The sequence below is a fragment of the Scyliorhinus canicula genome, chromosome 10, assembly GCF_902713615.1.
Source record: "Scyliorhinus canicula chromosome 10, sScyCan1.1, whole genome shotgun sequence".
Lineage (NCBI taxonomy): Eukaryota > Metazoa > Chordata > Chondrichthyes > Carcharhiniformes > Scyliorhinidae > Scyliorhinus > Scyliorhinus canicula.
Window position 1 is genome coordinate 125541037 of NC_052155.1, and position 25997 is coordinate 125567033.

Below are 25997 nucleotides of genomic sequence, written 5' to 3' on the forward strand. Positions count from 1 at the left end.
CACCATGATTAAGACTCTGTAGAGGGAATGAAGGCTGGCAGAACTATACCTCAAGTCATCTATTGCTATATAAATGTAAATATCATCATAAGTAACACAAATTCAGAAGAAATTTTTGGTACATGTAGCGTGCCATTTAAATTGCTGCCTATTTCGGCGTGACTGTAATATCTTGGCCATGAAATACCACAGAAATACTCAGTAGTTACAAATTAGTGCCAAAGTTTTAAAGGGGCAATAATATTAATTGTTTATGTAAAATTATGGAATTGAATCAACACATATTCACCTAGCACTGAGAAATGTACACTTCCAATAATGCTAATTAATTATTTTTTTAACCAGTCCTTTATCGGAAATAAATTATTTCTTTATACCTAAACAAAAATAAAAGTACATGCTCAATTTCTTTATTAGAATAAACTCCTGTTCAGAGTTTACAGCTCGTTCCTAGTAAATGGATTTATATTTTATCAATATCATATATAAATTTCATGCCCCGGCCCTCATTTATTTCCACTAGTCATGAAAAATGAAAATTGCTTATTGTCACGAGTAGGCTTCAATGAAGTTACTGTGAAAAGCCCCTAGTCGCCACATTCCGCCGCCTGTCCAGGGAGGCTGGTACGGGAATCGAACCGTGCTGCTGGCCTGCTTGGTGTGCTTTAAAAGCCAGCGATTTAGCCCAGTGAGCTTAACCAGCCCTCATGGATATGATGATTATATAGAACATAGAATAGTACAGCACAGAACAGGCCCTTCGGCCCTCGATGTTGTGCCAAGCCTTGTGCATAAAATTAGTTCAGTTCCAATGTTGAGATCTACCATTTTAAGTATGGGAATGGTTTAAAGCCTTAATGGCTGGGAAGGATGTTTCTGAGATTCTGTTGACTGAATATTGCTCCTTTTATGTTGCACAAATGGCATTTTTCTATATTATCTAAATTCTTCCTCTTCCCTTTAATCTCCAGTCAAAACTGACTGCACTCTTAACGTATTCTACATAACAACTTACCTACCTCAGACTTTTCCCTCCTAAAGCAATTTCCAGACTACTGAGTGTATGGACTAAGTGCTGGAAACTGGGATTAGAATATTCAAGTGTTTGATGGCTGGTGCAGATACGATGAGACAAAGGGCCTTTTTCTGTGTTGGAAAGCTCTGTGTCTCCCTAATCACTACCTACTAATTTAAGTTTTCTTCTTTTCCACGATGGGAAGTGTCCTAATTTAAGATGCTAGTCACCCATCTTGGTTTCTTAGGGGGAACACAATATATGATAAGCTTCACAACATAACTAAACAGCTATTAAATTTCAACTTAATTCTCAATTTAAATTTATTGAGACATCAAGACGGTGCTAATTAAGGGGTTTGGGGCACTGCAGCATTCTTGCTTAGCCATGAACACTGAAATATATTAGTACCACCACTCCAAAGCTTACCAGTTAAATGTCACTGGAACAAAGGGTGATTGATATGTAGCTCATAATGGTCAGCAGAGAGATACACGACAATCCAGAAGGTCATATATCCAGTGAAGAATAATGGAAGCCCTGCCAATATACAGTACTTCTAACAGAATAGAGCCAATGTACATTTAGTTGCCATTCGATCCACATTCAAAAATGGGATGGGGTAGTAGCAGTTTGAAAATAAAGTGATTATGTTCTCACTCACTTAGCACTGTTATTATTTGTGGTGTAATTTTCAGGCATACATGAATCTTAGTGACTAGAGCTCCTGCTTGAAACATGTAAGTAAGGTCAAGTGACACATTTTGGCCCTTTTCCACCTCCTGTCCACTAGCCATGAGCAATATAAGTTGAGAGGTGCCTCTAAATCAATATATACTGGATCCTCAGTTGCATTTTTTCTATATAGCACGTGGATTCTTTTCACCTTAACTGACTTGAAAATGCTTGCTCCTGTAAATTCTGAATGTGTGTATTCTTGCCCTAGAAAGTAGCCACACTGTCTGAATTCCCACCTTCAAATTGGTGAGCTGCCAACAAAGGGTATGTTTCCCACTCACTGCATGTTGACAAGGGTCGACCCACCAAAGTACTTGGATTTTCTCCAATTCCTCTGAACTGGCATTGTGTTAATGCTCCTCATCTGTTTATTGTTTGCTCATGAAAACTGGCCCAGACTTGGGGCTTACTGTGGCTGTTAAGTCTTGCCTTCAGTGCATTGTAGCTAAAATGAACGGGAAGACCTGCAGCAGCAAACATGTGCCTCAGCCAAAGCTTCCACTGTTTGTTGTAAGAAGCATTTGTTACTGCCCCTACCATTCTGGGAAAGGACCTCAGCATGCTAGCCTCTTATCGGTTAGTATAGAAACTGGACCCAGTCAGAAACTAGAGGTTCAGTGAGAGCTATCTCTAACATGGGGCGGGATTCTCCGTAGCCCTTCGTAACGCGGGTTGCCTGCGAGAAAAATCGGTGTTAATGACTCTGGCGTCGGGGCCTTCTTTAAGGCCGCTATTCTCCGTTCCCGGAGGGGCTAGCAGCTGACTGACGCGATACGCGTCAGTTTCACCAGCTGCGGAAGTGGTGAGACCCGGCGTTTTTTGGAGGATAAGGAGGAGAGAGACAGACCCGGCTTTTGGGGGGGTGGTGGTGTGTTCCGGCATTTGGGGGGGTGGTGGTGGTGTGTTCCGGCATTTGGGGGGGGGGGGGGGTGGTGTGTTCCGGCATTTGGGGGGGGGGGGGGGGGGGGGGTGGTGTGTTCCGGCATTTGGGGGGGGGGGGGGTGGTGTGTTCCGGCATTTGGGGGGGGGGGGGGGTGGTGTGTTACGGCATTTGGGGGGGGGGGGTGGTGTGTTCCGGCATTTGGGGGGGGGGGGGGTGGTGTGTTCCGGCATTTTGGGGGGGGGGGGGTGGTGTGTTCCGGCATTTGGGGGGGGGGGGGTGGTGTGTTCCGGCATTTGGGGGGGGGGGGGGGGTGGTGTGTTCCGGCATTTGGGGGGGGGGGGGGGTGGGGGGTTCCGGCATTTGGGGGGGGGGGGGGGGGGGTGGTGTGTTCCGGCATTTGGGGGGGGGGTGGTGTGTTCCGGCATTTGGGGGGGGGGGGTGGTGGTGGTGTGTTCCGGCATTTGGGGGGGGGGGGTGGTGGTGGTGTGTTCCGGCATTTGGGGGGGGGGGGGTGGTGGTGTGTTCCGGAATTGGGGGGGGGGGGGGGTGGTGTGTTCCGGCATTTGGGGGGGGGGGGGTGGTGGTGTGTTCCGGCATTTGGGGGGGGGGGGGGGGGGTGGTGGTGTGTTCCGGCATTTGGGGGGGGGGGGTGGTGGTGTGTTCCGGCATTGGGGGGGGGGGGGGGGGGGTGGTGGTGGTGGTGTGTTCCGGCATTGGGGGGGGGGGGGGGTGGTGGTGGTGGTGTGTTCCGGCATTGGGGGGGGGGGGTGGTGGTGGTGTGTTCCGGCATTTGGGGGGGGGGGGTGTGTTCCGGCATTTTGGGGGGGGGGGGGGGGGTGGTGGTGTGTTCCGGCATTTGGGGGGGGGCGGGGCGGGGGGGTGGTGTGTTCCGGCATTTGGGGGGGGGGGCGGTGGTGTGTTCCGGCATTTGGGGGGGGGGGTGGTGTGTTCCGGCATTTTGGGGGGGGGGGGTGGTGTGTTCCGGCATTTTGGGGGGTGGGGTGGTGTGTTCCGGCATTTGGGGGGGGGGGGGCGGTGTTGCGAGAGATGGGGGGCGGCGTTGGAGGGGGGTAGGGGTGGTGGGGAGGGGGGTAGGGGCGTTGGAGGGAGGTAGGGGTGGTGAGGGGGGGGTGGTTAGGGTAGGGGGCAGCGGCGTACAGAGGGGGGGGGGGGGCGACGGATGCCCGGGGCCAACGCACCGTCGCCCCCCCCCTCTCTGCCCGCCGCTGCCCCCAAACCCCCCCGATGCCGCAACCCACCCCCCCCCCCGATGGCCGCAACCCACTCCCCCGATGGCCGCAACCCACTCCCCCGATGGCCGCTACCCACTCCCCCGATGGCCGCAACCCACTCCCCCGATGGCCGCTACCCACTCCCCCGATGGCCGCTACCCCCTCCCCCGATGGCCGCTACCCACTCCCCCGATGCTGCAAGCAACTCCCCCGATGGCCGCTACCCACTCCCCCGATGGCCGCAACCCACTCCCCCGATGGCCGCTACCCACTCCCCCGATGGCCGCTACCCACTCCCCCGATGCTGCAACCAACTCCCCCGATGGCCGCAACCCACTCCCCCGATGGCCGCTACCCACTCCCCCGATGGCCGCTACCCACCCCCCCCCCCCCCAATGCCTCAACCCACCCCCGACACTGAACGGCGTCAACCATCATCAATGGTTGACGCCGTTTTAAATCAACTCTGATTTGCGCCGACGTGACCCGTGGCCACGTCGGCGGGACTTCGGCCCATCCGGGCCGGAGATTTCAGGTCAGTGCAAATAAAATGAAATCCCGCCGGCGCCAGCTGTTTTCACAGGCCGCCGACGGGATTTGCACAACGCCGGTTTTTTTTTCCGGCGGGAGAATTACGAAACCTGCGGGAGCGGAAATGACGCCGCTTCCCGCCAATTCTCCGACCCTGCGTGGGGTCGGAGAATCCCGCCCCTTAAGTGAGCACATTTTTAAAAATGTATTTTTATGGGAAGTGGGCTTTACTGGTTAGGCCAGCATTTTGTTACCCATCCTTAATTGCCCTTGAGAAGGTGGTGGTGACCTGCTTTCTTGAATTGCTGCAGTCCATGTGGCGTAGGTACACCCACTGTGCCATTAGGGAGGGAGTTCCAGAATTTTGACCCAGCGACTGTGAAGGAACGGGGATATATTTCCAAGTCAAGATGGTGAGTGACTTGGAGGGGAACGCCCAGGTGGAGATGTCCCCAGATATCTGCTGCGTTTGTCCTTCCAGATGGTAATGGTTGTGGGTTTGGAATGTGTTGCCTCAGGAACTTTGATGAGTTCCTGCAGTGCATCCTGTAGATGGTACACATTACTGCTGTTGTGCATCGGGGTGGAGGGCGTGAATGCTCGTGGAAAGGATGTCAATCAAGCGGGCTGCTTTGATCTGGATGGTGTCGAGTTTGAGTGTTGTTGGAGCTGGACTCATGCAGGCAAGTGGGGAGTATTCCATTACACTCGTGACTTGTGCCTTGTCAGTGGTGGACAGGCTTTAGGGAGTCTTCCTAGTCTCTGACCTGCTCAGTTCAGTTCAGTTTCTGGTCAATGGTAACCCACAGGATGTTGATTGTGGGGATTCAGTGTTGGTAATCCAATTGAATGTCAAGGGGCAATGGTTTTATTCTCTCTTCTTGGAGATGTTCATTGCCTGGCAATTGTGTAGCGCGAATGTTCAGTGTCACTTGTCAGCCCAAGCCTTGATATTGTCCAGGTCTTGCTGCATTTGCATGCGGACTGCTTCAGTGTCTGAGGAGGCTCGAATGGTGCTGAACATTGTGCAATCATCAGCGAACATCCCCACATCTGACCTCATGTTGGAAGGAAGGTCATTGATGAAGCAGCTGAAGATGGGCCGAGGACACCATCTTGAGGATCTCCTGCACTGATGTCCCGGGACTGAGATGACTGACCTTCAAGAAACACAACCATCTTCCTTTGTGACAGATATGACTCCAACCAGTGGAGAGTTTTCCCCCTGATTTCCATTAGTTCCAGTTTTGCTCAGGCTCCTTGATGTCATACCCGATCAAATGCTGCCTTGATGTCAAAGGCAGTCACTCTGAGCTCATCTGCTCATGTTTGAACCAAGGCTATCATGAGGTCAGGAGCTGAGTGATCTTGGTGGAATCCAAACTGAGCTTCAGTGAGCAGGTTACTGCTAAGTAAGTGCTGCTTGGTAGCACTGTTGATGACCCCTTCCATCACCTGACTGATGATTGAGAGTAGACTGATAGGGTGGTAATTGGGCGGGTTGGATTTGTCCTGCTTTTTGCGTACAGGACCTGGGCAATTTTCCACATTGCCAGGTAGATGCCAGTGTTGTAGCTGTACTGGGACAGCTTGGCTAGGGGTGTGGCAAGTTCTGGAGCACAGGTCTTCAGTACTATTTCCGGAATATTTTCAGGCCCCATAGCCTTTGCAGTATCCAGTGCCTTCAGGCATTTCTTCATATCACATGGGGCGAATTGAATTGGCTTAAGACTGTCATCTATGATGCTGGGAACCTCTTGAGGAGACCGAGATGGATCATGCACTCGGCACTTCTCGCTGAAGCTTATTGCGAATGCTTCAGCCTTGTCTTTTCACTGATGTGCTGGGCTCCTCCATCATTGAGGATGGGAATATTTGTGGTGCTTCCTCCTCCAGTGCCTCTTTTGTCTCGTTCGTTGCATCTAGGGTTGGGACATAGGCATTGATGGCTGTGATGTGCTGCTTCTGGGCCAGGGTGAGTTGTAGGTTTATGAGGCTTTTGCTCACCCCAAGATTGTTAGTTAAGATGTCTGACTTTGATTTTTACAGCAAAACCAACCCCATAGAGACAATGTTCTTCTTATAGTTTGCATTTCCAGAAGAAGGTATATCCGCCAGCTTGTTCTTTAAGCTGGCCTTCTGCCAGTCTCTCTCAGGGTGGTGATGACAAAGTTGTGGTACCAGAGCTCCCAGGCTATGATGATAGTGCAAAGTTCAGATCTGTTGCTGTTGGGGTTGCCCATAAAGGTCCTGATGTTCCAGGTCCCGAAATTCATTTGGGTGAGTGGGTGGGGTGGGGTTCAGTTGGGGTGGAAGATGCCTGTGCGTAGATTCTTGTAACATGGGGTGGTTGGTGCACACCAACCACCACAAGGTCCCAGTGGAGCAAGGTCCTGGCCCAGTGGCAGGGAAATCCAAAACGACTGAAGGCCAGGCTTTGCAGGGACTAACACACACTCATTTATTATTTTTGTTTAGAAAATATTTTATTGAGGCATTTATAATTTTAACATTCTAAACAACAGAGCGGTCCAACACATGCAAAAACCCCACAATAACATACCCAACTTCCCCCCACCCTAAATCCTAGCCACCCATATATTAGATTCCCTGCCCTTATTCTTCCCTTCCATGCCTACCCTTCCCCCCACACTTCATCTGCTGACGGTCAGTTTTCCTTAAAGAAGTCGATGAACGGCTGTCGCATCCAAGCGAACCCCTGTAATGAATGCCTTAAGGCGAACTTAATCGTCTGTAGTCTAAGAAACACTGCCATGTCACTGACCCACACCCCTGACTTTGGAGGCTCGGAGTCCCTCCATCCCAGCAAAATCCGTCTCCGGGCCACCAGGGACGTAAAGGCCAAAACACCGGCCTTTCTCTTCCTCCCGGGCTCCCGGATCTTTCGCCACACCAAATATTGCCACCTCTGGACTTGGAGTCACCCTCCCTTCCAAGACCTCTGACATGACTTCTAAGGATCCCTGCCAAAATCCCCTCAGCTTCGGACAAGCACAAAACATATGTACATGGTTTATCGGACTTCCCCCGCACCTCCCAGACCTGTCCTCCACCTCCTCAAAAAACCTACTCATCCGGGCCACAGTCATATGAGCCCTGTGGACTACCTTGAACAGCATCAGGTTGGGCCTGGCACATAACAAGGATGCATTGACTCTCCTCAGGGCCTTCTCCCACAGCCCGACTTCCAACTCCCCTCCCAGCTCTCTCTCCCACTTCCTCGTCACCTCCCCGATTGGGACCCCTTCCCATTCCATCAATTCCTTAGATATTTCCGAGACCCTCCCCTCTCAACCCCTATTTTAGATATCACCTTATCTTGTAGCCCCCTTAGAGGGAGGCGAGGGAAGCTTGGAACTTGCCTCTGGACAAAGTCCTGTACCTGCAGATACCGGAAACCATTCCCACCCGGCAACTTAAACTCCTCCTCTAGCTCCTCCAGGTTCGGGAATCCCTCCTCAATGAAAAGATCCCCAAATCTCTCAATCCCTGCCTGCTGCCATCTCCTAAAGCCCCCATCCAGCCCCCCCGGAGCGAACCAGTGATTATCACAGATCGGTGACCATTCCAATGCCCCCTCCAGTCTCATGTGTTGCCTGTATTGCCCCTACACACTCAGAGCTGCCACTACCACTGGACCTGTGGAGTAACGAGCCGGCGAGAACATCAGAGGTGCCGTTAACAGAGCTTTCAGACTCATGCCCTTGCAAGATGCCGCCTCCACTTGTTCCCACACCGATACCTCCCCCACTACCCATTTAATAATCATTGAAATATTGGCTGCCCAGTAATAGTTAATAAAGTTCGGAATGTCCAAGCCCCCTTCACTACGCCCCCCCCCCCCCCCCCCCCCCCCCCCCCCCCGCTTAAGAAGGACCTTCTTCGCCCTCGGGGCTTTCCCGGCACAATTAAAACCAGAGATCGCCGCGTTCAGCTTCCTAAAAAATGCCTTAGGGATGAAGATTGGGAGGCACTGAAACACAAACAGCAATCGCGGGAGGACTGACATCTTCCTTGCCAATGACAGCGTGAGCACGTCCCGCATACAGAAGTCCCCTTTCATTTGCTCAATCACCCTGCCCAAATTTAGTTTATGAAGCTGACTTAACCTAAATCCTGAGGTGCCTAAAACTCCTTCCCACCACTTTGAACGGCACCTCGCTCAGTCTCCTCTCCTGCCCCCTTGCCTGGATCGCAAAAACCTCACCCTTGCCCATATTCAGTTTGTAACCTGAGAATCGGCCAAATTCCTCCAGTCTTCCCATAAGTCCTGCGATTTCCCCCAACTGGTCTGTTATATAAAGGAGTAAATCATCCGTGTAGAGTGAGAGCCTATGTTTCACCCCCCGCTCACTATCCCCTGCCAAATGTTCGATGCCCTCAGCCCCATTGCCAAAGGCTCTATGGCCAAGGCAAACAGTAGTGGGGAAAGTGGACACACCTGCCTTGTCCCCCTGCATAGATTAAAAAACTCCGATCGAACCTGGTTGGTCCTTACATTCGCCACTGGTGCCTGATATAGTAACCGGACCCAATCCACAAATACCAGCCCGAATCCAAACCTTCCCAAGACATCCCACAGGTACCTCCACTCCACCCAATCTTTTCTGCATCCATGGCCGCCACCACCTCGACTTCGCGCCCCTCCGCAGGCATTATTATTACATTTAGGAGCCGCCTAATGTTGGACGTCAGGTGTCGTCCCTTCACAAATCCTGTCTGGGCAGCACGGTAGCACAAGTGATTAGCACTGTGTCTTCACAGCGCCAGGGTCCCAGGTTCGATTCCATGCTGGGTCACTGTCTGTGCGGAGTCTGCACGTTCTCCCCGTGTCTGCATTGGTTTCCTCCGGGTGCTCCGGTTTCCTCCCACAGTCCAAAGATGTGCAGGTTAGGTGGATTGGCCATGATAAATTGCCCTCAGTGACCAAAAAAGGTTAGAAGGGGGCGCTCCTTGGACTCATTAAAAGCCGTACCCAGTAGCGGCCCAACACCCCAGAAAACTTTTTATAAAACTCAACCGGATAGGCGTCAGATCCCATACCTTGCCCGATTGCAACGTCCCCAATCCGTCTATAACCTCCCCCAGACCAATTAGGGTTCCCACACCCTCCACCAACTCCTCATCTATCCTCGGAAACTCCAGCCCTCCCAGAAATTGCTTCATACCCTCCTCCCCAGCGGGGGGGTTCCAATTTATACAATCCACGATAAAATTCCCGAAGCACGTCATTCCCCCTGTATCTCTTACTTTCCTAATCTCTCTCGCCGCCTCCTGTTTCCTCAGCTGATGCGGCAGCAACCTGCTGACTTTTCCCCATATTCCTCCGCCTTACCTACGGACAGGATCCCAAATTTCCGCTGCAGTCTCTGACGCTCCTTCAGAAGCCCGTCATCCGGAGACTCCGCATACCTTCTGTCCACCAGTAAAATTCCGCCTACCAGCCTGTCCAACTCCGCCCGCTCAGTCTTCTCTTATGGGCCCAAATTGAGATGAATTCCTCCCTATTAGCCACCTTCAGTGCCTCCCAAACCAACCCAGCCGAAACCTCACCCAGGTCATTGATCCGTATACATCCCCAAATGGCCTCCCTCACCCGCTCGCACACCTCCCCCTCCACTAACAGCCCCACATCTAACCTCCACTGTGGCCGCTGGACCTTTCCTTTATTAACTTGCAGGTCTATCCAGTGCTGGGCCATATTTGACACCACAATTACTGAATATTCAGCATCCACCACATCAGCTAGCAGCGTTTTGTCCAACACGTGGGGCAGCACGGTAGCATTGTGGATAGCACAATTGCTTCACAGCTCCAGGGTCCCAGGTTCGATTTCCAGCATGGGTCACTGTCTGTGCGGAGTCTGCACATTCTCCCCGTGTGTGCGTGGGTTTCCTCCGGGTGCTCCGCTTTCCTCCCACTGTCCAAAGATGTGCAGGTTAGGGGAATTGGCCATGCTAAATTGCCCTTAGTGTCCAAAATTGCCCTTAGTGTAAGGTGGGGTTACTGAGTTATGAGGATAGGGTGGAGGTGTGGGGTTGGGTGGGGTGCTCGTTCCAAGAGCCGGTGCAGACTCGATGGGCCAAATGGCCTCCTTCTGCACTGTACATCCTATTATTCTATTCCCGTGACGGGAAGGACTGTTGATTTCAAAGTAGACATAACTTATAAGCTGGAGTTGCTAGAAAGCACTCACACGCAATATACTTTGCAGTCAATGAATTGCCTTTTGAAAAGTAGTCACTGTTGTGTAGACAAACACTGTCATCAACTGGAGCACAGTAAGGTCCTTCAAATAATAATTAGATAAGTAATCACATTGCCTGCCATTGGTGTGGGACAAGATCTTGTTTTATGTGAATTGTACCATAGTACTTTTATATCCCCCTGAACTGTTGGGACAGGTGGTTCAGTTCAATGTCTCATCCTAAAGACATCCTCAATGCTGTCTTGAAGTGTCCGGCTACATTATATCCTGAAGTGAAGCTTGAACTCACAAAACTGAAATCATAGCACTACCATTGAGTCAAGCTGATACTTAAATATCAAAATGTATCTCAACCACCTTGGCCAATCTCGTCCCCATCCTAGGCAACAATTTTGTAGGTATTGCCGCACCCGCTGTTTCCCATATCTTAATCAACTTGGGAAATCAAAATGCCACCTGCAGCTTAGAAAATAGGCAATGCTCCAATCCACCCAATTGCATTCCCCATCTCTACAAAATAAGTTTCTATGCAATTGCATATATTGCTTTCTTATACCAATACTTGATGGTTTGGTGTGCAAGAATGTTAATTATCTTTACTTGCTTGGGAAATTTTCATTTCTATTAACTTCAACGTAACAGAAAATCAGGACAGTCAAAATTACCCCAAATGTTTCTTGGATGTACAATGTTACTGGCATAAAACAAGACATTGGGAGGAAACTTTCAGCTGTGCCCGCCTGGCAAACGGAAATTCCCGCCCGAGGTTAATGGACCTTTACATGGCCCCGCCCTGTCTGTGGCAATTTCGTGGCAGACGCAGCCGAAAAATCCAGCCCATTATTATATTTTGCAGCCATGCCCAGTTTCTGCTGCACCTCCATAAATAAGTTTCATTGTTGTTCTGGGGAAGCAGCAACCACTAATTGAGTATATGGGTGTGAAAGTCTATGGCTGTTCTCGTGAACTCCTGCTGTCTTCTGGAGTTTGCTTGCATAGCTACATACTAAGCTGGAACTTGTAAACAGGAAGCCATGGCCTTGTGCCAATGTTTCAAGCGTCGCTTTCACCATCCGCCATTGCCTCCATACATTCCTAAATCGGAGTTCCTGTGGTACTGTATCTCCAAGGTTGGAATTTGGAGATCTGACTGACAGTGGGCCAGGGTTAGGGCCTAGGTCCCTGGTGATAAAGATCCAAAAGTATTTTAGTGAAAGCAGTAAAGCATAATTTTTTTTCAATGGAGGGGGAACCTTTGATCAGTTTAGTTCTGTGAGGCATTTTGACCACTTTGCATGATAGCTGGCCAGATGCGCCACAAATCACCAAAGGCCTCCTAACGGCAAATCCCACTGACACTGCAAATTTAAGTGGGGTCAGTGATGGAAACTACCAGCAGCCCAGCATGTGTATCATGGCATTAATGCAAGTTTCCTCCACCATATTGACTTTTGAGGCACAAACATTGCATAAAGTACAATATATTGCAGCATATCATGTATTCTTGAATATTTAATGGGCTTAAATAGTATATTATTTCTAAATAAAAGCTCAAGTAATGCTGCATACATGCCAATATATTTTTCTTGATTTTTCCCATCACTTTCCTCAGTAAACCCCAATTTCTGCCAGTGTTCTGTACCTCATCACTATTCCATTTGGACACCATGCCAGCTTGGAAGTTCACTACTCCAGGCAGTAGTTTGCAGTGCTGCTCCCAGCAAAGTGGGAGATCACGAACTGGGTGAGCAGACATGGCTGACATGAAGACAGACTGGTGGAGAGCTTGCTGCATACTGTCAACAGAAAGATCTGGAAAAGAAAGGCAAGAAGGAATTATTCACTTTTCCCGAAGTAATTTTTATTTCCACTTCACCTAGAATGCAAGTCTTTTTTCAGTGACATTATCTAAAAAAAGAAAATTTTGTTCCAGGAAACTTGTTTTTGTAACCATGAGGCAGTTTGCTGCATCATTGGCAAGAATTAGTGTCAAGGATTCGACCTCTCATTAACTGACGAGAAATAATTTAGAGAACGGGTCATTTGATGTGATAATGATGTAGTGCATTTTTATGATCAGCTGCCTGGAAGGAAAGAAAACTCATTAGATGCTGATCAGCTGAGTAATATTGTGTCCATATGCCAGAGTGAAAACTACATGAAAAACATTCATTTTAAATTTTAATACGCTTGTGGAACTCAGTCACGTGGGCATCTGGACTCAATCAACTTGAGCATTTTATACTGCGTTTTCAGAATAACTTTAGTGGAACAGAGTTTTTTTTTTAAATTTAGATTACCCAATTATTTTTTCCAATTAAAGGGGCAATTTAGTGTGACCAATCCACCTACTCTGCACATTTTTGGGTTGTGGGGGCGAAACCCACGCAGACACGGGGAGAATGTGCAAACTCCACACGGAGCCAGAGCCGGGATTGAACCTGTAGTGGAACAGAGTTATCATTTCAGGTTTGCTGCTTGATCTTATGAGCATTTTCAACATTTGTTTTGATATTCCAGATTTCTAGCATCTGAAATAGTTTGCCTTACCTATAAGAACAGATGTTGTGTTACTTAGGTGAGCTGGAGGCTGTTTTATGTGAATTCATGTACGACATATCATCAGGCCCATTGATTTCTATTGAATATGATGTCAATCTTATTACATAATGTTTTGAGAGGCGCAGTTGCAAATTACAGGATCATGTTCCCCCAACTTGACCTGAATATTATTTTAGGTCTTGACTCTCCCCTGTGCAACATCACAATAAATGGACACTTCTCCACCTACTTCTGAGGCCTGTGATCCTCCATTCCCTTTCCCTCCTCCATTCTGCTGCACCTCACCCCTCCTTGCCTCAATCACATTTGCACCAAACTGATTCAAACATTATCTTCATAAAACAGCAACAAATCACATCATTATAAGTGGAAAATGTACCAAGCAGCAAAAAGTATCAAACATGAAATCCGATAAAAGTGAATCAAAAATTGTCAGACAGCAAAGAACTACCAATAAAGAAGGTAAAGAAACCAGCCAAACTTAAATAAAACATTGCTTTTGGCCACCATCTCCTAATGTGTCTCTAAAATGACAACTATGGTGCAAGAAGTAAAATAGTAACATAATAAAGACAAGCAAGATTGCAAAATTTGCAATGAAATGATTCATCTTACTCGGATGCCACTAACTGCATTTTGGTTTCCATAAATAATAAATGAGCAACAAGCACCGATTTTCCTTTAATCTCAATACTCATATTTGCACTATGTGTACACATACGCTTCAACCTTGTTGTGCCATTGTTAGTAAAATGTTAAGACTCAAACAGAGTGTGTGAGAGTTGTTAAATTGTTCTGTGTGCTTTACTTCCTTGGATACTGATTGTCGGTTATCTGCTGAACTACTGTGTAACATGTGAAAACGCAAGACTTAATTGGGATGAATGTTCGGAAGTGGGAGAGAGCAGGGTCGGGAGTGGGGGTAAGGGGTGGGATGGAATGCTGCTTTGAGGTTGGGAAGCCCGAAGGAACAGGTATTCCGCAGTTCCCGCTCAATTTAATGACAGGACCCAATCAGCATTTTAAATCTCCATTTCCAGTACGTCCAGCGAGATTGAGGCAACCTGGCAACAGGGGATTAGGCTTTTAACACCAGGCCGCAGTTGGGCAGCAAAGAGGGGGTAGAGGGGGACTGGAAAGGCTGGGTGGCTGCTGGGATATCAGAGTCTGGAAGGAAGATTGGATCCAGAGTAGGGAGTGATTGGACGTGACAGGAAAGATTGAAACGGGGAGTTGGAGGACATCAGAGGCCAGGTGAAAAATCAGACGAATCAAGTGCAGGCATGAATCGGAAGATTTGGGAGGAGATTGGAATGATAAGGTGGAAATCAGAGGGGTCGGAGTTACTGATTGCGGGAGTTAGTGAAGTAGGTAAACAAGTCACAGAAAGGCACTTAACTCCCAATCTTTACATGCCAGCTTCCCCCTAACTCAGAAAACTCAGGATCAAATTGAAATGGTGGGTAAATATCATTATAATATTTTCATTGCTGTACTGCTGCCTGGAAGTAACCTGTCTCACCATGCTATCATCCTTGAAAATGGAAGTGGGCAGGTTGATCAGGATTCATATTTTTAATATCTTAACATCCCACCCAACACATCTCATCCATTTTGGGGGTTAAAATTTCCCCTGTTCTAAGGCAACAGGAGCTGTCTTCACCCAACCAAAGTGACTACTCTCAGCTCGCAGAAGGCAAGCCCAACCAATAACAAGCAGCTCTAACACAGCATGTCATGGTAGTATAGGCAAGTAACAGCTAAGAGTGTTATAGATAGAGAAGGGACAGGCCTGGTAGGTCTTGTTGTGTGAGTCAACGTTGTCAGCAATCACTCAGGTGAAATCAAATTACGTTTGGTGACTGCTTCCAAAATCCTAGAGAGACTGAAGCGTCTGATAAATTCATACCAGAATTTATTTTTTGAAAGGGAAAAACTACAAAATTTAAAAGGATATTTACCTATTCTGTGTGCATTGGAATGCTTCCTATTACAATTAGTGCGTGGCTCAAGTAATGTCACTGAAGCTAATCAGTGATTTCTGTCAGGCTATTTTGCCATAGCAGATATTGTTGTTTAAAGTGTTATCATCAAATTTCATTGGAAACTTGAGTAACTTTGAGAGACGAAGGGCTGAATCTGACAGGATTCCTGGGTCAATTACCTTCAGCTGAAGAGACTCAACAAGTGAGCAGACTGTATGCCTTTATGCCTACAATGCCCCAATTTCTTTATGATTGTCAGTAAAATTAGTCATTGCCATGCTGCCTGGGAGCTTTAACCTCTCTCTTCAATGGAAAATAATATTACAGATTAGTTAATTAGATTTTTTTTCCCATTAATAGAATCAAAACAAATAAAAGTAAAGTTGCCACACTCTCATTTGATTCATTTAATTTAATTCCCTCTAACCAATGATTGTTAACTCAATTTATCCAGAAAGTATGTGTCAGAGTCATATAGAATCATATAATTTACAGTGCAGAAGGCGGCCATTCAACCTGTCAAGTCTGCACCGGCCCTTGGAAAGAGCACGAAGCCCACACCTCCACCCTATTCCTGTAACCCAGCAAAACTAAAGAGCTGGTCATTGACTTCAGGAAACAAAGTATCGTACACACCCATATCTGCATCAACTGGGCCTAGGTAGAGATGGTTGGCAGGTTCAAACTTCTAGGTGTGCACATCACCAACAATCTGTAACCCCACCTACCCTTTTTGAACTAAGGGCAATTGTCAATGCCTTGAAAATTTAAAAATTAATACCAAAATACTAGCAATCTTAAACATGTTGTGCTGTTGTCCAGTAACTAAGCAGATTTGAGACCCGTCCTTCAGTGCACTTCACTATGCATTTCCCGCATGTTAGTCATTCCACACATTCATGAAAGATACCTGTCCAACCACAACTGCACACTTGCACTGGTACACCAACATAATGTCATTCTTTCTGTTAGTGCGTATTCTCAGGCTTTTGTATCTCCTGCCCGATAGAAGAAGTTGGAAGAGTGAGTAAGCTGGGTGGGAGGGTCTTTGAATATGCTGCCCGCTTTCCCAAGGCAGCGTGAGATGTAGACAGAGTCAATGGATAGAGGTGGGTTTGTGTGATGGACTGGGCAGTATTTACGATTCTCTGTGGTTTCTTACGGTCTTTGGCCGAGCAGTTGCCATACCAAGCTGTGATACAACCAGATAGGATGCTTTCTATGGTGCATCTGTAAAAGTTGGTAAGAGTCAATGTGGACATGCTGAATTTCCTTAGTTTCCTGAGAAAGTACAGGCGCCGTTGTGCTTCTTCCTTGGTTGTAGCATTATTGTGGGTGGACCAGGACAGATTGTTGGTGATGTGCACACCTAGGAATTTGAAGCTGTCAACCATCTTTACCTCAGCCCAGTTGATGCAGATATGGGTGTGTACGATACTTTGTTTCCTGAAGTCAATGACTAGCTCTTTAATTTTGCTGACATTGAGGGAGAGATTGTTGTTGTTACACCACTCCACTAGGTTCTCTATCCTCTCCTGTATTCTGATTCATTGTTGTTCGAGATCCGACCCACTACGGTTGTGTCATCAGCAAACTTGTAGATGGAGTTGGAGCCAAATTGTGCCACACAGTCATGCGAGTATAGGGAGTCTAGTAGGGGGCTAAGTATGCAGCTTTGCACGGCCCCGGTACTGAGGACTATCATGGAGAGGGTGTTGTTGCTTATTCTTACTGATTGTGATCTATGGGTCAGAAAGTCGAGGATTCAGTTGCAGAGTGAGGAGCCAAATCCTAAATATGGAGCTCTGACATGAGCTTGGCTGGGATTATGGTGTTGAAGGTGGAGCTGTAGTCAATAAAGAGGAGTCTGATGTAGGAGTTTATGTTGTTGAGATGCTCCAGGGATGAGTGTAGCGAGATGGCGTCTGTTGTGGACCAGTTGTGACAGTATGTGAATAGTAGTGGATCTTGGCATTCTGAGTTGGATTATCAGACATGATTATAATGAACGGCGGAGCAGGATTGAAGGGCTGAATGGCCTCCTCCCACTCCTATTTTCTATGTTCCTATTATTATCCCAATATGTTATTGCAATTTCTTTTAATCTTAGTGTCAATCACATTTTCTTCATACAATATACACATCCCATTAGTTATCACCCTATCTCATTGAAAAAAACGTTACTGTCCAATACAATTGGACAGTTATCTTTTCCTTTCAGGGATCAAACCTGATGGGTGCGATCTAACTAACTGCAACAGAAACCCGTGACGAGCGCGTTTAGCCGTGCGTTTCCAAGCGCTCGCAGCGGTGAGAATCATCATACTATTTATCGTGACTTTGTTGCAATTTGGGGCCCCAGCGCGGAACTTTCTTCACTGAGGAGCTTAGCTCGCTGGAACAATGACATCCCGATCTCTCGACTCTCCGATGGGACCTCCGAACCCTCCCAACTCACCAATTCCTCGGGGCCCCCCAGGACCCACGGGCAGGGCACCCTCAGGCCAGATTTCTGCCATGGTAAAATGCTAACTTGACACCTTAGCAGTGCCAGGCTGGCAGGCAGATTGCACTGCCAGGGTGCCAAGCTTGAAGTGTCAGGGTGCTAGGCTGGCAGCACCAATGTGTCCAGGTGGCACCAGCAGTGTTATGCTGCCCAAAGGACAACCACCTGGGTGCCTTCGATCTCCTAGGAGACTCCACCAAATGTCATTCCGCCTGGTCCCCGTTTGTAGGGACCAGCACTGAATGACGCTTGCCCAAGGTCTCTGAGGTGAAGGGGTTTGGTACCAGGGTCTCGGTAGATCAAGCAAGACTAGCTGTCCCGCTCTAATATGCAGATTTTCCAGAGAGTGATCATGTTAGATCTCGCGAGGCATGGTGATCCAGGTAGATCCCAGAAAAGGCATTGCCTGGCATCTACCATCTGCACTGCGCCACCGATTGGGCGCAACGTTGCCAGTAGGTCGCGCCCTCCATATGATTCCAGACCTTAACATGTTTTGTTGTTTATTCATTGAATTCCTTTCTCACAGCTGCTGTTAGAATTCTACATTTCTAATAGTCATCATCCAAAATTTGCACAAACTAAGTGAGTTGAAAACCGAAACTATAGCTTAGAAAACTCAGTCCAGGTGAAAAGGTAACTTAAGTGGTTTTTACCCACTTTAACACATGCATATTGTAGAGGACGTTCCTCCTTTATTTCATCATTGTTTTTGACCACTCTTTCTTTCCCCAGTCCATAAATAGCGTGATCAGCACAAATTTTAGATTTTATTTTTCTCCTAAAAGTTTGGTTTCCATTTCATGACTTCAGACAACTACTGATGTTGGAGAATCCTATCAGTTGCTGCTCCATTGCCACTCCCCAACTGCTGATCACCTCACTCATGAACATGTAACATTTGAATTCCTAAACTATTGGCGTGCAAGTATGTGGAATTAAAACAACAGATTATGCATGTTCACATATATATTGCCTTAGAAAACATTTTATTAATTTTATGTAACCTGCCAAAAAAAGATATCGCTTTTATTCCAAATTCAAATAGTGACATTGTAAATGGATGTTCACTTTATCTCTATTCAAGCAAATATAAAAGGTTTTTCTTCAATTCTCAAAAGTCACCCAGACTGTCTTTACATTATGCTTTGTCAAAAAATTAAATGTATTTATCTCCCTAAACTTCAGGCACAGGGGAAACTCCACATACATCTCAGATTACTTTTTCCCATATTATCAGCGGGATTCTCCGCCGGCGGGATTCTCAGTTTTGCCGGCGCCTGGGGATTTCCAGACCGCATGGGGCTGCCCCACAATGAGAAACACCATTGACCGGCTGGTATAACGGAGCATCCTGCCTGCGGTTGGGGGCAGAAAAGTGGTGCGAAGGGGCGGAGAATCCAGCCCCACTTTTCCAACCAAACAAAGGTCCATTCTTGTTGGACTGTTTTACCATAGATTGTATAAATCAACCGTTGAAACCTTGTGTAGCTCCAGTCATCATATTGAACGAAAGGATACAGAGACATTGGAGGATGGAAGAAAGATTTGCAAAGATCATACCAGGAATGGATGAACAGTCTGTGTCGCTTTTCTCTTGAAAGGAGAAGCCCGAGGGGTGACCGAATAGAGGCCTTTAAAATTGTGAAAGGTTCTCACAGAGCAGGCACTGAGGACAGAATCTTCTGCTGACAGATTATTTTCATCTGTTTGCACTATTTCTTGGTCTCGACCGTGCAGGTTGTTACAGTGCACCCATGGGTGCAATCTTCTAGAAGGTGACCTCTTAATTGGCCGTCTTCGTGTCCACTGTCATAGGAACATGCAGGATTTAGGAACTGGAGTGGGCCATTCAGACTTCGAGCCTGCTCCACCATTCAATAAGATCATGGTCGATCTGGTCGTGGCCTCAACTCCACGTTCCCATCTGCCCCCCCCCCCCCCCCCCCCCCCCCCCAACCAACCAACCCTTGACTCCCCTGTGTATTAAAAATGTCTAATGCTACCACAAATAAATTAAATAACCCAATCTCCACTGCTCTCTCTGAAGAAGGGAATTCCACATATTTGCAACACTCTTGTGAGTAACAATTTCTCCTAATCTCCATCTTAAATGGTAAAACTCTTATTCGTAAAACGTATCCCCTGGTTCTAGTTTCTCCCACAAGTGGAAACATTGTCCCTGGTATCTACTCTTATCAAATCTCCTCAGGACCTTCTGTGTTTCAGTAAAATCACCTTTCATTCATCTAATCTATTATTGGCATAGGCCCAATCTGTCCAAACTTTCTTCATAAGATAAGTTCCTCATTCCAGGAATGAGTCTGGTAATGACCAATTAAGGATGACAGGCAGGTTCCTGAGGGGGACCATGTGGATGCTTCAAAATGGAGGCTTCTTCAGAAGCTTGAATGAGAAAAATAAAGAGATGTGAAGCCCAGTAGAGCTATCGGAGTGGAGGAGAAACTGCTCTGGAGGATTTGTTTCAGCCACATGTGCAGCCAAAAATCTCCATGGCCATGTCATTGTGGCATGGAGATTTCTGCTCCCATGGTACCTCTGACCTGCTGTTTGGAAGCTGCCTCCAGAGAGCTGTACATTCAGTGGGAGTCTGCTGTGACGGTATGAAGATCACAGTGGAGTGCTTAACATTAGCCAACAACTCACCCACCGCCCCCATTAAGTATTTGATTGGCCTAATTGGGTAACCTCTTCTGCTGTGCACCTGCTTTTGGCAATGTCACCTGGAGGTGGGAACATGACACTCTAATATCTGATTTTTGTCCTGGTCTTGCCTTCAATCATGTATGTGGGACCAGGAGGATCCTTCCCCTGCCACCAACCCCATGCAAATCCCACTGCCTCCTCCACACCACCGCCCCAACAAAGAGCTTCCACCTGTGAGGAAGAGCAAAACTGGATGCTACTAATATAAGACAGTCACCAAAATATCAAATATGGACTTGAATAGAAACCTTTTACCCAGAGAATGGTGAGAATGTGGAACTTGTTACCACATTATTGGGGAGTTGTTGAAGGAAATAGTATAGATGCATTTAAAGGCATAGTTGAGCATCTGAGGGAGAAGAGAATAGTGGTGCATGCTGACAGAGGTAGATGAGGAAAGATGGGAGGAGACCTCAGAGGAGCATAAAAGATGGCACAGACTGCCTGGACCAAATGTGTTGGTTTTGTGATGAATGCTCTATGTAATTACTCCAGTAGCAGCCAAAAGGCGTATCAAGTATACTCCTGTAAGACCATCGGTGTGTAACATCTTTCTTTCCCATCTCATGAAATGGAAGAAAGGGAAAACAAAGCAGAGCTATCAGAAAATGAAATACAAGAAGTTGACCATACAGGAGTATTAATAAAGCAATAGCCAAATGTCTAAGAGGAGATTACAGGAATGAAATCATCCCCTAAAATGTGAACTTTTATTTATATTTAATGTATTCTATTTTGATATGCCATTTAGTTGGAGATCAGTTTTCACCATGTAGCAGCTGTCATTGTGTTCCATGTAGTTGAAGTAAAATGAAGCTTACACTAACCGTGAAGACTGTGCTTTAATTACTGCAGGTTTATTAAGCAGCAATCTGCAGTTGGTTATGAGGACATTTTATATCCAGGATACATTACATTGTAACTTAAGGGTAAACAAGAGACCATTCCCACATTCATCTTAACATTCGATATTCTCATAAGCCATTTGCAATAATAAACAGGATTCTATTAGTCAGTGTTTCCAGGGAGCTGAATGTGAACTAGCTCAGCTTTAAATCATATGGCCTATGTAAGAAATATTTTTTCTTGCTAAATGATTATTATGGCCCACACTCAACATGATTGTTCTCCGCTGCCATCTATCCTGTAGAAATCTCAGTAAGGTTACTAATTACGTGGTCATGAAACGTGTCATTTAACACAAAGTGCTCATTTTGGTCTCTGACACCCCATTAATTTTTCTAAAAGTAATATAGTTACATTATGTCAGTCTGTTACATTATTTTACACATTATAAATCTGTGCTGAATACATGTTCCACAAATAAAGTACATGCCAATTATGCAATGAGCACTCTACAGTAGTATACTGAGCTGTCATTCTGAAATGAAAGATTCAGGGTGAAATCTTCCGGCCGTTCACGTTAGTGGGATCTTCTGGTCCTGCTCATGGCACATCCCTGCCGCGGGTTTCCTAGTGGTGTGGGGTGAATTCAATGTGAGGTCCCATTGGCGAATGCGGGCACCTCCCGCTGCCGAGAAACTCGCTGTAGGAAGTCTAGAGAATCTCACTCCCGGATTTCTTTTTTAATTCAGAAGTGCTTCTTTTTCTTACATGGTATACTGGTTTCATGGAAAACATGTGTGCAACATTATGATGCCTGTTTTTAAAAACTATTTATTTATAATTTCAAACAATGTGTGATCAATTTGTAATCAAGCAAAAGTATAAAAATGAGCGTGCACTTCAGTTGATTTAAAAATTAGCTCTTAAAATTGACTTTTAAAACAAATAAAGTTGAAAAAAATCCTTTGATCAAATATGTTTTTGGATGAAACTGGTGGTCATCAAGATTACTGCGCAAAGTTTTCGGTTAATACTTCTTTATAAATGTTTTTTTATTGGGTTTTTGAACAAAGTATATTTACCGTTATGTACACAGAATAAGAAATATCATAGATCATAGAATTTACAGTGCAGAAGGAGGCCACTCGGCCCATCGAGTCTGCACCGGCTCTTGGAAAGAGCACCATAACCCAGTAACCCCACCCAACACTGACGGCAATTTGGACACTAAGGGCAATTTATCATGGTGAATCCACCTAACCTGCACATCTTTGGACTGTAGGAGGAAACCGGAGCACCCGGAGGAAACCCATGCACACATGGGGAGGATGTGCAGACTCTGCACAGACAGTGACCCAAGCCGGAATCGAACCTGGGACCCTGGAGCTGTGAAGCAATAGTGCTATCCACAGTGAGAAGGGCACACCCAAACATACCAAAAAAAAAGTAATAATAAAAAATAAAATAGAATAACTGGTAGGCTACTGTACACCAGCTCAACAGCAGCAACTCTGTACAACTGGCGAAATTATTTACAACACGTAAGTAGGCAACTGTTTGTGTGTGGGGGGCGGGGAGTGGAGACTAGGGAGATAAATATACATTTGGGTGCCGCAGAAACAATTCCAGTGGGCAATACGAAAATGGGTTTGGGTTGATGTTGTCACTTGCTTCTCCCGGACGGATCTCGCTGCCATTGTCGTCTCGCGCTCACTTCCGCTTCAGCCGTTCCTCCAGCCTTTCGCCTGTATTCTCCTTGTTCTCTGTTCCTGGAGATGCCAAGTTAGTTATCGTATCCCGTGCCCTCCTTCCGGCTGTAGGTCCATACTTTGACCAATACACTAGCCTGCCAGGTGTGGTCATTACAAATTCAGGTGCACACTGTCCACCAGTTTTCAGTCATTATTTTTAATAAAATCAGCCCTTTCATGGAAATCCTGCTGGATCAATGGCTGACAGGCTTTGCACCTGTCCATTTTTGATGAACACTGACCCATGGCAGACTCATTTTCTTGCTGGCAGCTGGTTCCTAGCAGTACTGGCACCACAGTATCTTCCATTTCTCAGGCATGTGAAATGGCTCTTGAATTGCCTCGAGTATTCCACAGTGGAACACTCTCCAGAATGGTGATGGATGCTGGAAATGTAAAATCGGTTAATGGTAGGGCACAAGATTTGGTTACGTTGTCACATTGTCCTAAACAGCAGGGGCTGTTTAGCACAGGGCTAAATCGCTGGTTCTGAAAGCAGACCAAGCAGGCCAGCAGCACGGTTCGATTCCCGTAACAGCCTCCCCGAACAGGCGCCGGAATGTGGCGACTAGGGGCTTTTCACAGTAACTTCATTTGAAGCCTACTTGTGACAATAAATGATTTTCATTTCATTTCAATCACTGTTCATGCATTCTTTCGTTTATATATGCTCTTCCCAAAGGCAGGTCCTTGGCTCAATACCTGCTGATCCTTCATCGCGAGCCATTTTCTTGGCAGCTTTTGCCAGTGGTGCTTTGCTATTGCCCTCCACTCTGAGGAGCAGAGCGAGTAGGCTGGTCCCAAGTCTACCTCAGCTGGACCAGGAATCAAACCAGCGCTGTTGATGTTATTTTGAACAGTACACTAGCCATCTGAGCTAACTGGGCACCCCCTATACTGTCACTGGCATAGCCAGAAAAATGTCTCGCTATTCCTTAGTATTGGCACAATTACAAAGTAGTGAAACCGGCAACATGTATCAGGGTGGAAGTAGCCGAGGGACAAGCAAACAGAAAGTAGGGCAGAGCACAACATTAATTCGTCAAACTTGTACTTGGGCTTATCTGAATTTGTTTTACATCATGGTCAATGGATTGTATAATTTCATATAATTATCGTCTGTTTGTACTACAGACATTTAATCCAGCCAGGGACTAATTAGATACTCTCTTTGACAATTCCACTTGTACAGCTAGGCCGGTCGCATTTAATTGCTTCGATCACGTGCGATTCCCGATTCATGTAAATAGCAGATATTTTGTATTTTTGAAACCATTGATCAGAGATGTCAGAGCTCCCAATCAATGAGGTTGTATTAACAGATTTGCACATGAATTCTGACCCAGTATACTCAAACGGAGCATTGGAATGATTATTCTACAAAATAAAAAAAATGAGGAATACGAAATGTCAGAGAATTGAAACAGCACATCAGAGGAAGCAATTCATTAAGTAATTGAAAGGATTCATCACATCAGCTTTCATTTATATGTCAGACATTCCATCTGCACATTTACAGTTTTACCTGATATATGGTGCAAAGTAACACAGTGAACGGTTAATCCAGGGAGTAAAAGCAAAATACTGCATATGCTGGAACCTGAAACAAAAACAGAAAAATGCTGGAAAAACTCAGCAGATCTAGCAGCATCTATGCAGAAAGAAAATAGAGTTGACATTTCAAGTCTTCTTCAGAACATTCCAGAGGCCTGGACTAATGGTTGGGAGACAGAGGCTGGAGTTTTCAGAGTATGCCCATGGTCATGTGGAAGTCGCTGTTGCAAGTAATTCAATCTCATGCTGGCCAGACCCAATTAACTATTGGCAGGTGAGGGACAAAGATGGGGAGGAATCCAGTTCCAAAGTGTGAGCGTGCAGTAAGGCAGTGGCAACAACATCAGATGGCACGGCTGGAGGTGTTGGCACCATATTCAAACGTCTGCCATCATTCACTGAATATAGCTGCTGCCCAGTAAATAGCTGCTGCCCAGTAAGTAGCTGCTGCCCTGCTAATAGCTGCTGCCCAGTAAATAGCTGCTGCCCTGCTAATAGCTGCTGCCCTGCTAATAGCTGCTGCCCTGCTAATAGCTGCTGCCCAGTAAATAGCTGCTGCCCTGCTAATAGCTGCTGCCCTGCTAATAGCTGCTGCCCAGTAAATAGCTGCTGCCCAGTAAATAGCTGCTGCCCTGCTAATAGCTGCTGCCCTGCTAATAGCTGCTGCCCTGCTAATAGCTGCTTCCCAGTAAATAGCTGCTGCCCTGCAAATAGCTGCTGCCCAGTAAATAGCTGCTGCCCTGCTAATAGCTGCTGCCCTGCTAATAGCTGCTGCCCTGCTAATAGCTGCTGCCCAGTAAATAGCTGCTGCCCTGCTAATAGCTGCTGCCCTGCTAATAGCTGCTGCCCAGTAAATAGCTGCTGCCCAGTAAATAGCTGCTGCCCTGCTAATAGCTGCTGCCCTGCTAATAGCTGCTGCCCTGCTAATAGCTGCTTCCCAGTAAATAGCTGCTGCCCTGCAAATAGCTGCTGCCCAGTAAATAGCTGCTGCCCAGTAAATAGCTGCTGCCCTGATAATAGCTGCTGCCCTGCTAATAGCTGCTGCCCTGCTAATAGCTGCTGCCCTGCTAATAGCTGCTGCCCGGCTAATAGCTGCTGCCCGGCTAATAGCTGCTGCCCTGCTAATAGCTGCTGCCCGGCTAATAGCTGCTGCCCGGCTAATAGCTGCTGCCCAGTAAATAGCTGCTGCCCTGCTAATAGCTGCTGCCCTGCTAATAGCTGCTGCCCAGTAAATAGCTGCTGCCCTGCTAATAGCTGCTGCCCTGCTAATAGCTGCTGCCCTGCTAATAGCTGCTGCCCGGCTAATAGCTGCTGCCCAGTAAATAGCTGCTGCCCTGCTAATAGCTGCTGCCCGGCTAATAGCTGCTGCCCGGCTAATAGCTGCTGCCCTGCTAATAGCTGCTGCCCGGCTAATAGCTGCTGCCCTGCTAATAGCTGC

General features: G+C 46.9%; 1 protein-coding gene across 7 annotated transcripts in view; it reads right to left on the minus strand.

Annotated features, from left to right (window-relative positions):
- Window positions 1-25997, minus strand: part of LOC119972654 (lethal(3)malignant brain tumor-like protein 1) — a 408364-nt gene that overhangs the window by 30525 nt on the left and 351842 nt on the right. For 5 of the 7 annotated variants that reach the window (XM_038809716.1, XM_038809720.1, XM_038809718.1 and 2 more), the window contains 2 exons: window positions 24531-24605; window positions 12271-12440 (listed from right to left, as the gene is read on the minus strand). In XM_038809716.1, the coding sequence (XP_038665644.1) occupies window positions 12271-12440; window positions 24531-24605 (245 nt within the window). The remainder of the gene's footprint in view (window positions 1-12270; window positions 12441-24530; window positions 24606-25997) is intronic. The other 2 variants (XM_038809722.1, XM_038809721.1) reach the window with 1 other exon arrangement.